This window comes from Protopterus annectens, chromosome 13.part0 (assembly GCF_019279795.1).
Source record: "Protopterus annectens isolate FY-2018-M chromosome 13.part0, PAN1.0, whole genome shotgun sequence".
NCBI classification, from domain to species: domain Eukaryota; kingdom Metazoa; phylum Chordata; order Ceratodontiformes; family Protopteridae; genus Protopterus; species Protopterus annectens.
The window spans coordinates 338863300-338877833 of NC_056747.1; the positions used below are offsets into that span (position 1 = coordinate 338863300).

The window sequence follows — 14534 nt, forward strand, 5'->3', positions numbered from 1 at the left end:
ATAAACAACTTTACAGCATTCTTTCATAACAGCACTAGTCATATGATCACAGGCTCCAATCAGCTAACTGCATTTCATGAATAAAAACACATTAAAAGTCAATTAATACTCTCAATATTTCAGTTTCTTCTTTGCTGACTTCCAGACAGTGTACTTCACTAGTCATTAACTGAATTTTACTAATACTGTCAATTAATAGCCCTTCCCTTTTTTCACACTGGGGGTGCTGAAGTCAAGCTGCTGTTTTGTGTGCAGCCATTTCCCTAGTGACTTTTCTGGTTGAATTGTATTACTGGTGTTCATTGAGTCAAAAAAGCGCTGAACTTTTGGTGCCTGTTATAATGAGGCTTGATGAGATCACCCTGGTTCCCAAGGAGTGGATCTTCTACTCTGAATTTCTACAGGTAGACTGTTGCATTGGCAACTGTTGGATACCTATAGAAATGAATCCAGCTATTCATCCACATGGGGAGTCTTGAGCATTCGACAGGTTTGAAAGGTACATTTGTGAGATGATGTTAGTGTTTCACTGTTGCAGTCATCACCTGTGGGTTATCCCTCGGGTGGCCCAAATACCAGAGCCAGTGTTTTTCTGCACTGGCTGCTGTTGCTTGCTGGCTGACATCAGGTCATCAGTGCTGTAAAGGAAGGCAGCCAACATCTTTCTTGCCGTGGAGCCTATAGCAGAAGCAGTTCGCAAGTGTGCCAGTCGGTCGCTACCAGAGTTTGAACTACAGCTAAAAAGGTTTAAAGCTAAGTACCCCATTGGGGATCCTTTTTTCTTGCACTAACAGATGTCTGAAAAAGTTAACTGTCTTGCCTGTGGAAAGCAAATACCACACTGACTTCAATTCATACTGCATCACTTGTTTAGGCCCAGACCACAACGTCCCCTGTTGCTGGATGTTCGTGTTTCACTGTTGCAGTCATTACATTTGGGTTATCTGCTTGCAGGTAGCCCTCAGTCGGCCTCATTAACAAAGTCTTGGGTCCTGAGTCAGTTGCTGTCCCTTCTTACATAACGTCAGGTCGTCAGGGGTATAAAATATGCAGCCGATGCCGTTACATCTTTCTTTCTTGCAGTGCTGTCCCCAAAGCAGAAGCAGTTCGTAAGTGTCTGTTGGTAGACTCCTGAAATTTTCGTTTTCGAGTTTCAGAGCCGAAGTATTCAACTAAAGCCAAGTACCCCGTTGGGGAAACTTTTTCTTGCTCCTTACCGATGTCAGTAAAAGTTAATAATTGCATTACTTGTGGAAAGCAAATACCTCATAAAAATTTTCATTCTTACTGTATTCCTTGCCTAGGTCCTGACCACGACGTACCTTGCTGTCGGTTTTGTGCTTTATTTAATCAGAGCTCTATCAGTCTGTATATTTTCACCTCTAAATATTTCTGTTCTCAGTTTAATTATCCAGAAATGTCGGTTAGCCATCCGACTACCGGGATATCGAAAAAAACGCAAAGATAAAGACCGAGACAGGCCGTAGAGGTCCAAAACTGCAGATGCTGCTTCTAAGCCAGTCACCAGTTCGCCGGTACTTGGTGAGGTGCTTCCGCAGCCCCTGATACCCGCTACTTATGATTCACAGGCCTCTGAGACCCATTTGGAGTCCGGTATGCCGCGAGATGCTTTAACTATGGAACCCGCAGATGGGTCCGGAGCCGCTGTGCAGGCACTGGCTTCTGAGGGTATATTCAGGCCTACGGACTTGCATATTGAACTGACGCTTCCTTTACTTAGGCCTAAATCTCAATCCTTGCCTAAAAAACTGACGCCCAGGCCACATGCTCAGGCCTCTATGTCTAAGAAACAAATGATAATGGCTGAAGATCTAATAACTCCAATCAGCGGTAGCCAACCACCCCCCCTTCTAAGAGGCCTGGGACTGAAGTTGATTATGAATCTTCTGATCAGGATTCTGTTTGTTCTGATTCTTCAGATCTGGATTTGCCCTCATCTACTTTAGAGTCTGATGCAGAGGACTCCATTCCCTCTGCTTCCCCTTCTGATTTTTCTTTTGGGGAAACCTTACATACTCTAAGGGAGCATTTCCACTGGGAAAGCCAGGATTTTTCTGATTCAAAAAAAGAGGCTTAGGGATTTCCTTCTCCTACCTCAGTATAGGCATTTAGCTATTCCTCCTGTACTAGACATTTTTGATGCTTTTTCGGAATCTAGTTTGGCCCTTGATTCCCTGCCTCCTGCTACCAGAACCTGTCAGATACTATAGGGTCCCTGAGTCCCTCAAGTTCCTTTTTAAAAATCCTGTTGCAGATCCAGAGACTGTTTCACAGGGGCCCAAGGGCATTAAAGTTTCTACTGCTAAAAATCCTACCCCCTTCTGATCGAGACTCCAGGGCACTGGATAGATGGGGGTAAGAAGGTTTACACTTCTGCAACCTTGGCCATTAGGACTTTAAACTGCCAGTTTCATATGTTGAAGTATCAGCAACATGTTATTGGACTGCTTAAACAGAAAATGTTGATTCCTGACTGTGGAAAATAAAGAATTACAGGATTTAATGCATTCTGCTGAACAAGTTGGAAAACATTTTGCAATGTGGCTTTGACTCATTAGAGGCCTCTTGCAGGGCTACTGTTACTGGGTCTGTGCTCAGAAGGCATGCTTGGCTTAAGGAGCAATCTTTGCCTGATCATGTTAAAGCTAAATTGTTGGATGCTCACTTAAATCAGGGCCGCCTGTTTGGCAACAAGGCTGAGAAAGTTCTTAAAAAGATGGAAGATGAAGCTAAATCTGTGCAAACTGTTAAAGATTTTTTGCAAGTTCAGCCTCCTAGGTGTAGTAGGCACTGGCCCTTTAAGAATTGGTCCTTTCCAGCCCCTTCCAGGTCTTCTCGAGCCAAACCCAGACGCAGCAAAAAACCCCAGGTTTCCGTCCCAGGGGAGACTGAACTAAGCAGTGGGGGGCCTCCACTTCCAAATCTGGGAATAAGACTCCCCCCTATGGTAAACTGTCGCAATGACTTCCTTTTAAAATTTCCAAGCACTTATCAACTGACTGCCCCTTTGGGGGAAAGATTGCTCTTCATGCAAAGAATTGGGAACTCACGACAAATGGGTTTTAAATACTGTCCCAGGGATACAGATTTCACTTCCACACGTTGCCAACACCAAGTGGATGGCCAGACCTACCCTCAAATCAGTGGGCAGAGGCCCCAAAACAGGTACTTTCTCTCAAGCATGGGGGCTGTTCAACTGGTACCAGAAGAGGAAAAGGGCCAAGGTTTCTACTCAAGACTTTTCCTGGTTACCCAGAAAAGAAAATTCTTGGCGTCCTATCCTGGACCTGTCCACTCTAAACACCTTTTTGGAGATTCCAGAATTCAAGATGCTGACTCTTGACAAATTACTTCCTAGGCTAGGCAAAGATGCTTGGTTGGCAACACTAGATTTAAAAGAAGCATACCTGCACATCCCGATCAGGGATTCTTGCAGAAGATACCTACGCTTCAAAGCAGGCTACACGCACTATCAGTTCTCTGCACTGTCCTTTGGCTTATCTACTGCGCCCAGGGTATTCACAAAGTGCCTGGCTCCAGTTACTGCATTCTGCAGGCAAAGAAATATCCAAGTATATCCTTGCCTGGATGATTGTCTAATTCAGGCAGAAAGCCAGGAATACTTTTCAATCATCTGGCCTTTGTACGAAGGGTTCTAACTTGTCTGGGGTACACCATAAACGAAAATAAATCACACCTGGTACCCTGTCAAATTATATTCCTGGGAGCAAGCTTGAATACAACTTCCCAGATGGCTTACCTCACGCCAGAGAAACTTATTTGACAACCTACTTCAAACAAGTGGCCACAAAAACCCTGCTATCTGCAAGACAAATTCTGCAAGCCTTTGGGTTCATGTCCTCCTGCATTCTTATAATTCCATATGCAAGACTGCATATGAGGAAACTACAGTGGTATCTAGAAAGCCCATGGTGTCAACATTTTCAGGATCTAGAAACAATGATTCCTATCATACCTTGCCTACACCTAGAGTTCTTTTTGTGGACAGAGGCCTGCCATCAAAACAAGGGACTCCCTTCACACCACCCCCTGCCACCCAAACCCTAACAGCAGACGCATCAGACTATGCATGGGGGCTCACATGGCAGGAAAGTGCATTCAGGGTAAATGGAACCAAAGTCAAATGCACCTGCCTATCAATGAAAAAGAAATGTTAGCTGTACAGAATGCTGTGACAGCCTTCCTGGACCACATTCTTCCAGGACAACTAATGGTAAAGGACAACACCACTGTTATGTGGTACATAAACAAGCGGGGGGGTACACATTCTTACTCCCTCTGCAGACTAGTCGTGGCATTGTGGAACACAGCCTTGAGCTACCAAGTGCACCTACAAGCTCAATTCCTGCCAGGAAAATTAAATACACTGGCAGACGGGCTAAGCAGAAACCTCATGGACCCACACGAGTGGAAACTGGAACCAAGGATTTTCAGCATGTTGACAAGCAAATGGAGCCTAGATATAGACCCAAGGATGATTTTGATTGCTCCAGACTGGCTGTGCCAACACTGGTACCCTCTCCTGTGCAGTGTCATGGTTATCACCATGGCACCTGCCTTAGACTCCTTCCCTGTTGACTCAGCAGGAGAACTAGATTCTGCACCCTCAGCTTCTAACACTGAACCTTGCAGCCTGGCTAATTACATAATCTCTCCTTTACCATCCCTCAGTAAACATGTGATGGATATCATTTTAGAGGCAAGGAGGCCGAGTTCTAGAAAATCTTGTGCTGAAAAATGGAAACGATTTTGTGTCTGGAACCATTCTCAAGGGATGAGCACAACAGCGCCCAATATACCTCAAATTTTACAATACGTAACTGAGATGCTTCACAAGGGCCTGTCTCTTTTCTCCATTAAAATCCAGGCCTCAGCCATTTCAGCTCATAACACAGAACCTCCCCTCTTCTCTCATCCACTGCTCAAGCAGTTCCTCAGAGGGGCCAAAAATTTTAGACCACTCAGGAGAGCTCCAACCCCAGCCTTGGGACCTTACCTTTGTTTTGGAGAAACTCACTCTACCTCCTTTCGAGCCAGCTGCTACTGCAGACTTAAAATTTCTTTCTTGGAAAACAGCTTTCCTTTTAGCAATCACTTCAGCTAGAGGGGTATCTGAATTACAGGCCCTTATGGCAGTGGAGCCTTTCATCATCTTTCATGTGGACAGGGTGTCCCTCAGAACCACTCCATCCTTCATGCCCAAGGTGGTATCCAGTGTGGCTCTTAATCAGTCCATTTGCCAACCTTCTTTCCCAATCCACAGAATAAAGGGGAACGGATACTGCATTCCTTAGATATGCACAGACAACTTAGATTCTACTTGGACAGGACTAAACCTCAAAAGAAATCTGACTAACTGCTGGTGGCATTTGCTACCGGGGCAGAGGGGAAGGCTATTTCAAAGCAAACCATTTCTAAATGGATAAGCCATTGCATTTATTTCTTCTACAAGTACCATGGAAAACCTGTCCCCCAGGGGATCAGACCTCACTCTACCAGGGCTGCATCTACCTCTACAGCCTTTCTCAGAGGCGTCCCTACCAGGGACATCCTAGAAGCTGGTTCCTGGAGTTCTTTACATAATTTCACCAAGCATTATTTGCCAATTTTATCTAAATCCATAGCTGGCTTTGCCACTGCAGTCTTGCAGGGCCTTATAGCTGGTCCTAATGCTATCTAAATTCCTCCTCCCAACCATAGCTTTGGCAGTCTACCCAAATGTAATGACTGCAACAGTGAAACACGAAGAACATAGTACAGTTGTGTACACTTACCATGAATGTAGATGCTAGAGTGTATTCACTGTTGCAGTCCTGGTTACCCTCCTTCCAGCCCCCTAACTTCTTTTTGCTATACCTCTACTTTCCTTTGCTATGCTTAAAAACCTTTTTGGTGTATTTGCTTTTTTGTTGGAGGTATATCATTGTACTTTTATATTTAATTGCTTCCCAATAGGGGAGCACCTGACATCTGGGGCAAGAAAAACTGATGTAATGGTGTCTGCTGCATGTTTTATACCCCTGACGGCCTGACGTCATGGAAGAAGGGACAGCAACCGACGCAGGACCCAAGTCTTTGTTAATCCGGCCGACTGAGGGCTACCTGCAAGCAGATAACCCATATGTAATGACTGCAACAGTGAATGCACTCATTAATCTACATTTATGGTAAGTGTACACAACTGTACTTTTTGTACCCTCTTTAACGCGAGAACCGTTTATTGTAGAGCTCTTTTTTTAGCCAGGTTTTTTCGTTTTTCCCTCTTCACTTTCCGAAATGGCATCTGTCAGCCAACAATCCGTAGACATTTCGAAAACACAAGGATAAAGATGGAGACGGACCACACAAGGCTAAGCCTTCCGACGACTCTACCGCTAAGCAGGTTGTCAGTTCAGTGAGGCGCCTTCACAGTCCCTGATGCCCGATTTGATACCTTCGCAGGCCTCTAGTGAGACCCTTTCAGAGTCTGGTATGTCGCAGAAATTTTCTTGGTCTTCCGAGCCTTTGGTTTTGTCTGCCTCAGTTGGGTCCGGAGCTGCGACGCATGCATCGGCTTCAGAGGTCTTTCACACTACCAAATTGAGACAAAAACTGACGTCTTTTCCTTGGACTGCCATTTCTCTCAGACCGATGGTTACTCTTAGGCCTAGGGGCAAGGCCACTCCTAAGAAAATTAACCTCTAGCCACCATTTTTACCCCTTGTCCACCACCCCAAGCTCATATGCTTAAAATGGTGGAGGATCTCATCACCCTTATCAGGGGTTGTCAGGCAGCACCTTCTGAAAGGAAAAGCGACCCTTCCTCGGAAATACTGACAGAACAGATTCTGAGGATTCTGATTATTCAGATTTTGAAGAGGAACCACCACCTCTTACTTCTATGAGGATTCAGATGCAGAGGAATCCATTCTTTCAGCCTTCCCACCAGAAGATCTTTCCTTTGGGGAAACCCTTCACACCCTCCGGGAACATTTCCACTGAGAATCCCAGGACTTCCTTAGACCTGATCCAGCACAGACCCTTGGCCATCCACCCAATATTAGAGGTGGTTGATGATGTCTTCCATGAATCCATCTCAACTCCTGGCACCCTCCCTTCTGCTCCCAGAAAGCCTGACAGGTACTACAGAGTACTGGACTCTCAAATAGCTGTACAGAAGTCCTGCTGCAGACCCGGAGGTCATTACATGAGGACCAAAGGAAGCTAAGGCTAGTTCTGCAAAGAATCCTACTCCTGACAAGAACTCCAGAGCTCTGGACAGATGGGGTAGAAAGTATACACCTCTGCAACCCTGGCTATCCGAGCACTCTACTGTCAGTTCCACGTGTTAAAATATCAGCAACACACTTTGGAACAATTAAAACAAAAGATTTCTACCTTTCCTGACCGTGCCAATTCAAAAGAGCTAGCAGATTTACTGCACTCTCCTTATCAAGTGGCTAAACACTCTCTACTATGGATATGACGCCCTAGAAGCCACAAGCCAGGGCAGCAGTGTCAGGATCTGTCATTAGAGGATGTGCATGGTCGATCAGGGAGAGGTTGTTTCATCATGTCAAATCTAAATTACTTGATGCACCATTGGATAAGGACCACTTGCTTGGAGAAAAAACAGAAGAGGTACTTAAAAGATGGAAGACAAAGCAAAATCTATGCAGACAGTAAAAAATATCCTTCATGTACAACCTCCTAGGTTCAGCAGGAATTTTCCCTCAAAACACTGGTCCTTTCCTGCATCTAGCAGACAGGGGCAAGGTAAGCCCCGCAGGGACAGACCACCCAGACTCCTATCCCAGGGCCAGTAGAGACTCAAACAGTGGACCACTTCCACTCCAAAGGCAGGGAGTTCCAAGTCATCCCTATATGGCATAAAGTCTCAATGACTCCCTCTTCCCCCTCTGCCCTCTTTTCACTCACCAAAAGCTTAGAGGAAGGTTCCCCCTCTGCAAAGAGAAGTGGCTTTCTATAACAAAGGACCAATAGGTCTTAAAGGACATTTCTCAGGGATACAAATTCTTCTTCAATGAACACTGAATTACAAGAGGGTACCCAGACCTACCTTTAAATTAGTGAGCAGAGGCATTGAAACAAGTCCAAACTCTCATATCCCAAGGGGCATTAGAACCTGTACCCTCAGATCAAACAGGAAAAGGCTTTTATTCCAGACTATTCCTTATTCCCAGAAAGGAGGCACTTGGGACCCCATCCTGGATCTATCCATTCTGAGCACCTTTCTGGTGGTCCCCAAATTCAAAATGCTAACTTTGCAGCAGCTGCTGCCTATGCGGACAAGAAATGCTTGGTTAGTTACCATAGATCTAAAAGGTGTACCTCCACATCTCCATAAGGGAATCCTGCAGGAAATTCCTTTGCTTCAGAGCAGGCTCACAGCACTTCAGTTCTCTGCGCTACCGTTTGGCTTATCTATTCCTCCTAGGGTAGTCACCAAATGCTTAGCCCCGACCATAGCCTTTTGCAGACAGAAAAATATACAAATTTACCCTTATCTGGACGACTGGCTCATTCAGGCAGAGTGCAAAGACAAGCTTTTCAAGGACCTCTTTGTCAAAACCCTCCTAACTTCCTTGGGGGTACCCCCATCAACGAGAAGTCGTCAAGGCAAGCACCCTCCAAGGGGAGATCATTTTCTTGGGGGCACTACTGGACACCATATCAAATGGCCTTCCTATCCCCAGAGAAACCGCTTCCTCCCTCTGTTTTACTCAGCTGGCTTCCAAAGGTCACCGCACTGCGAGGAATTTCCTGCAAGCCTTAAGGTACATGGCATCCTGCATCCTTCTAATTCCTCTTGCCAGGCTTCACATGAGAAATTCAGTGGTATCTAAAGAACCTTTAGTGTCAACACTCTCATCCTCTAGAGATATCTCTACCTCTGATCCCCTGTATAAGGGCCGAGTTTCTCTTATGAGCAGGGGCCTATGCCCAGAACAAGGGTCTTCCTTCACCCTCCGCCCTACTGGCCAAACCATTACCACTGACCCTGCAAGCATAGCTTGGAATGCTCACCTAGAAGGCATGTGCACCCAAGGTCTTTGGGATGCCCAGCACCTTCCCTTGCACATCAACCAGAAGGAAATGATGTCAGTACAAAAGGCTCTCACATCCTTCAAACCCCATCTCAAGCCAAGGGGTCTTATCAATACAGAGAACACCACAGTAATGTGGTACGTCAACAAACAGGGTGGGACCCAATCTTACCCTCTGTGCAGGCTAGCCATGAACCTTTGGCTGACTGACTCTTCCATGGGACTGCACCTGATAGCACAATACCTACCAGGGATCAACACCCTGGCAGACCACTTAAGCTGAAACCTACTGGACTCCCACAATGTCAGCTCCACAGAAAAGTATTTTTGCAAATCATTCAGGTGTGGGGGACTCTGGAGGTGGATCTCTTTGCCTTGCATCCCAACCATCAGCTGAAATTCTGTACCAGGGAGAATCACCTCCTAGCGTGGAAGGTGAATGCCTTGACCCTTCACCTGGAACACCCTCTTTGTGTACACATTTCCTCCTTTGCCTCTTATCCCTACAGTACTGATCAAAATAAGAGAGCGGGTCAAAGGCCATCCTCATTGCTCCAGATTTGCCCAGACAACATTGATACTCCTTACAGTGCAGCCTGACCTTACAGCCTCCAAGGCAGCTTCCCCTGATCTCAGACCTCAACTTGGGGAGGGATAATGCTGCACCCAGACCTGCAGAGTCTCAAGCCATCAGCATAGCTAATACTCTAAAGGCAAACAAGGGGCTTCTGTTAAGTAAATGGGTCCTAGACATCACAGAGGCCAGAAGGCCAAGCACTAGAAAATCTTGTGCAGGAAAATGGAAAAGATTCTGCTCCTGGAGCCAGTCCAGAGGGGGCAGTACCTCAGAACCTTCCATCCCTCTTACCCTGGAATACCTATAGGAGCTACTTAATAATGGCCTCCTTCTCCTGTATTAAAACCCACGTCTCAGCCATTTCAGCTCATTTTGATACAGAACAGCCCCTGTTTTCCCATCCTTTGATTAAATTAAACCAATTCCTCAGAGGGCCTTCTAATTTCAGACCTCCCAGAAGGTCACCCACTCCAGCTTGGGACCTGAATTATGTTTTGGAAAAACAAAATTTAACACCCTTCGAACCTGCTGCTTCAGCAGAACTAAGGTACCTTTCCTGGAAGAGTGCTTTTCTCCTAGCTTTCACCTCAGCCTGAAGGGTTTCAGAGCTACAGGCGCTGATGGCCATTGAGCCCTTCATAATCTTCCATGCACAAGGTGGTCTCTGATGCAACTCTCAAAACAGGCCATACATCTACCCACCTTCTTTCCTAACCCTCAAAACAGGGGGTAAAGAATTCTGCACTTAGTAGACTTGCACAGACTGCTCAGATACTATCTGGACTGTACTAAACCCTTCAGGAAAACAGACCAGCTTCTTGTCAGCTTTGCCCCAGGGGCAGAGGGGAAGCCTATTTTCAAACAGACCATTTCCAAATAGGTTTCACACTGCATCCACTTCTGCTACAGTTTGCATGGGAACCCCCCCCCCAGGTCTGTTCGAACCCATTCCACTAGGGCAGCCTCCACTTACACAGCATTCCTCAGAGGAGTTCTCACCAAGGACATTCTGGAAGCTGCCACCTGGACTTTTGTCCTTACTTTTGCCAAGCATTACCACCTACCTCTATTTTCTAAGGCTAGGGCAGAGTTTGCCTCTGCAGTTCTGTAGGACATGCTGACCCATTCCTAGGTCTCTTATTACTCTTTCCACCCCTCTCCTCAGCTTTGGGAATCCTGCCACAGGTGATGACTGCAACAATTAAACAGTCCTGGTTGCCCACCCTCTTTCTCCCTTATATAGTGTTTCTTTAGGAGTTTCTAACGGTGGCTTTTAGCCACCAGGACCACTTCACCATATTTACTTGGGCCTCTGACTGGTTAGGGCAAGATAAACTGATGTCAGCTGCCTTCCTTTATAGCACTGACAACCTGACGTTAGCCAGCAAGTGACAGCAGCAGACGCAGAAAAACATTGACTCTGGTATTCGGCCTGGCCGACGGCTAGCACAGCAGTGATAACCCACAGGTGATGACTGCAACAGTGAATAACTTATCTACATTTTATGGTATGTGTTAATCTGTAGTTATGGTAAGTGTACACAACTGTACTTTTTTCATTTTAAAAGGGTTGTGAGAAAATAGTTTTGCATGTTTCCAAATAGAGCTGGGTAGAGGAAGGAACCAGTTACTTGAATGTTTGGGGGATGGGGGACGTAAAGGGGTTGGTTATTTGGAACCACTATGAACTTGTGGCTAGCTCATAAGACTGAATGGTACAGCAAGAGCGCTGATGCCACTTTAGCTATGAAGTGCTACATTTGGATCCATCTGAATAATTTTGCAAAGGATGCAAAAGTAACCTTTGAGTGCTTGCATTTATGCTGTTTGGCCAGACAGTGGCATCTGAGTGGGAGAGATTAGAATAAAAAGCAGTTGATGTCAGATTTGAAACTCAATGCTTACTGTGAAATGCTTCAGTTTTTGCACAACCAACTGCAACTAAACTAGTGTTCTGATGGGTGTCTGTTGGGTTATGTAAATTTCCAGAATGAGCGTCTGCTTAAATTTGGTGGTGGTAGTGATGGGAGGAGGGAGATAAACTGGAGTACTTACTAGTTGTTTTTTCAGGAGGGTTGGGGGTGAAGAATCTGTCCTTTTTAGTTAACAGCATGTGTGGATATTACACAGAAGTGGCTCAGTGTAATAGTATTCAGAGGTTACACCTTCCCATACCCCAATACTTTTCCTTTTGCCAGTGTCCCAACTTGTCAGTAGATTGCAGCAATAAGTTTTAAATCCAATACAAGAAAGGCTCAGTATGTTCTAAAGAAGATCTCATTTTAGTTCCAGGAAGACCAGAGACATCTTTACACACTTGATCTGAGTAGCTTGAACTTATTCCCATGAGTTCTTTCACATGGCCACTTCACAGTCCATTATTCTTGTTCTCTTCAAAGGAGACTGGATGTAGTTTTTGGACCTCTAGGATGCTCATCTCCACGTCATGATTACCAAGGAATCCAGAAGGTTTTAATGCTTTCAAGTAGGACCTAGATCATTTGCTTCCATTTGGGCCCACACATGCCACAGGGATTTTCACCAAGTGCATGCTTTTGATTCCAGTGAACTTGAAACTATGGTTTTTCCATATTCTTGACAGCTGCCTCCTAGGTGCCGTGAGGAGGGGCAGCCTTAATTTGTGACCAGGTATTACTTGGTAAATCTGTTCCACTTGTCAGGAAACACTGTAGTATATGAAGTCCCCCTTTCTCAAATTTGCTGGATGCACTATGGCACATTAACTTAATTGGAATTTCTAAATTCCTAAGAGGATCCTGGCTGTACAGTGTGTTGTAGCCCAATTCCTCCAAGTACTAACAGTTCAGCTTCTGTCTGCCTCAAACCATTATGCTTCATGGCAGCTATAGTTCATGTGGCTTCTCTTAGGTATTTAGTGCTGCAGTGGAGTCAGCTCTCATACCCCATGTCTCTCTCAATCTAAAACTTGCAATTAATGTATGAATTGGTGGCTGCACAAAAAACAGCTTTACTAGCTTATCCTGGTTATTATGAATGGCTTTGAGTAAACATGGTAGGCCACTGTTTTGCACATATGGTCCACATTATATGATCATATACAGGCTTATTTAAAAGACAAGCTATTGTTTTGTGTCATGCAATTTTTACTGTTATAAATATTTGCTGCTAGTGAGTACATCTATTAGTTGTACACAGATTATTCAATAATTTTCTCTCGAGTTGCTGTACTTGTATAACTAATAAATTGTATTTATACTCTTCATTAGGCAACCCTGTGCCAGCCAGAGTAGCTTGAAAGATATTAACTGGGATAGTTCACAGTGGCAGCCATTGATTCAGGATCGCTGTTTCCTTTCATGGTTGGTTAAAATACCCTCTGAGCAAGAGCAGCTGAGAGCACGTCAGATTACAGCCCAGCAGATCAACAAGTTGGAAGAACTGTGGAAGGTATTTACTTTGCGTTGCTGGAGTAGTTAAACTAAAATAGATGTTTTTCAAGTTACATTAGTGAAGATTTGTTGACATGCTTCCCTAAAATACTCTTGACATTTTATTTTGGTTTATTTTGAGGGGTGTGTTGGCATGCATTTTGTGCATTATGTATATAATACCTGCATGCACAGGGATTGTATGAAGTTAACAAACGCCTCATCTCTCAATTTATTTAGAAAAAAGTTGCATCACTTACCGCTTACTGTTCAATCACAAGCCGTCAAACCAAAGAAAAACATTTGTTTAATTCAAAGATCGGTTAAAGGTAAACAGTTGACAACATTTCAGTGAGAAGTGCAAGTTGTAAGAGTATTTTAGTGGTGATGGGGGATTGTATTCCACAGTCATGGTCTTGTTCAGCTGGTTTCCTTGTTAAGGAGCAGAGTGTGGTGTTAGAAAATGAAAGCTGGGTACAGGTTCGTTTGTTTCAGTTTAAAGATCTGATGTGTGCCCTGTCTATGTAATTGTTGAGTTATCAGATTTGTACAGATGTGATGCTAGCAGCTTTTAGAAATTTGGATCCAAGGCTCCGGCTCCTCCCCTACCCATAATTCCTTCCCATCAACTCTGTACTTCAGATCTTGTTTACTACTTGAGCACGTTAGACTTGGACCTTGGCCGAGTGCTGGTTTGTCTCCTGATTTGGTCGTTAAAGTGATTACATTCTGGGCTAGATTTACAGGTATTCTTGATAGTTGGCTACAACCATGCTAAGCATAGTTCTTCGTGTCCTCTTTAGAGATTGCCCTCCCTGCTTAGGTTTTTTTTTTTTCACACTAACAATGGAAATTAAGGCTAACTTTCTCTTTCCTTTTTTAGCTTTTCCTTCTAGCTCCAAATTGTCTGACAAGGCCTTGGATTTTTAAAAAATGGTTCTGTTGGCCTCTGTAGCCGAATCTTATGGCCAAACTCCAAGTGCATTTATTGCTTTGGGACCTCCCACCAGAATGAAGACTTATTTGCATACTCAGGTTTGGTGTTGGATCTCTCTTGGATTGAAGATCCAAACTTGCTCTTAAGGGTCTTCTCCAAGCCACAGCTAGACAAGTGATTCCCTACCTCTGTAGCTCCCCTTCTACCAGGAAATAGGGAGAGGAAAGCAAGAGAAGCAAACGAAAAAAGGAAAAGGTACTCTTCAAAGATAAGTCTTTGGAGAAGCACTGAACCTTTCAAAAATGTTGCATCCAACTCCTTTGTTGTGACCTGTTGGAATCTGGTCACCAACCCTTCCTTTTGTGGAATCAAGTACATCACCATTGCTGGTCAGTCCTTGCCTCCTTGGCTCTCATCCCTTTTTCTCCAAGAAAGGTCCTTTCATTGGGTGTCTAGGCTGCCTTTGACTTCTTCCCCATGGTCTGTGTGGTTTCTGAAGAGCCTAGCTGACATGGATAGGA

The 14534-nt window shown here is 44.7% G+C and overlaps 1 protein-coding gene across 1 annotated transcript in view; it reads left to right on the forward strand.

Moving 5' to 3' along the window:
• UPF1 (UPF1 RNA helicase and ATPase) overlaps window positions 1-14534 on the forward strand; it is a 3097516-nt gene that overhangs the window by 427035 nt on the left and 2655947 nt on the right. The window contains exon 5 of the mRNA XM_044054826.1: window positions 12915-13095. Within this exon, the coding sequence (XP_043910761.1) occupies window positions 12915-13095 (181 nt within the window). The remainder of the gene's footprint in view (window positions 1-12914; window positions 13096-14534) is intronic.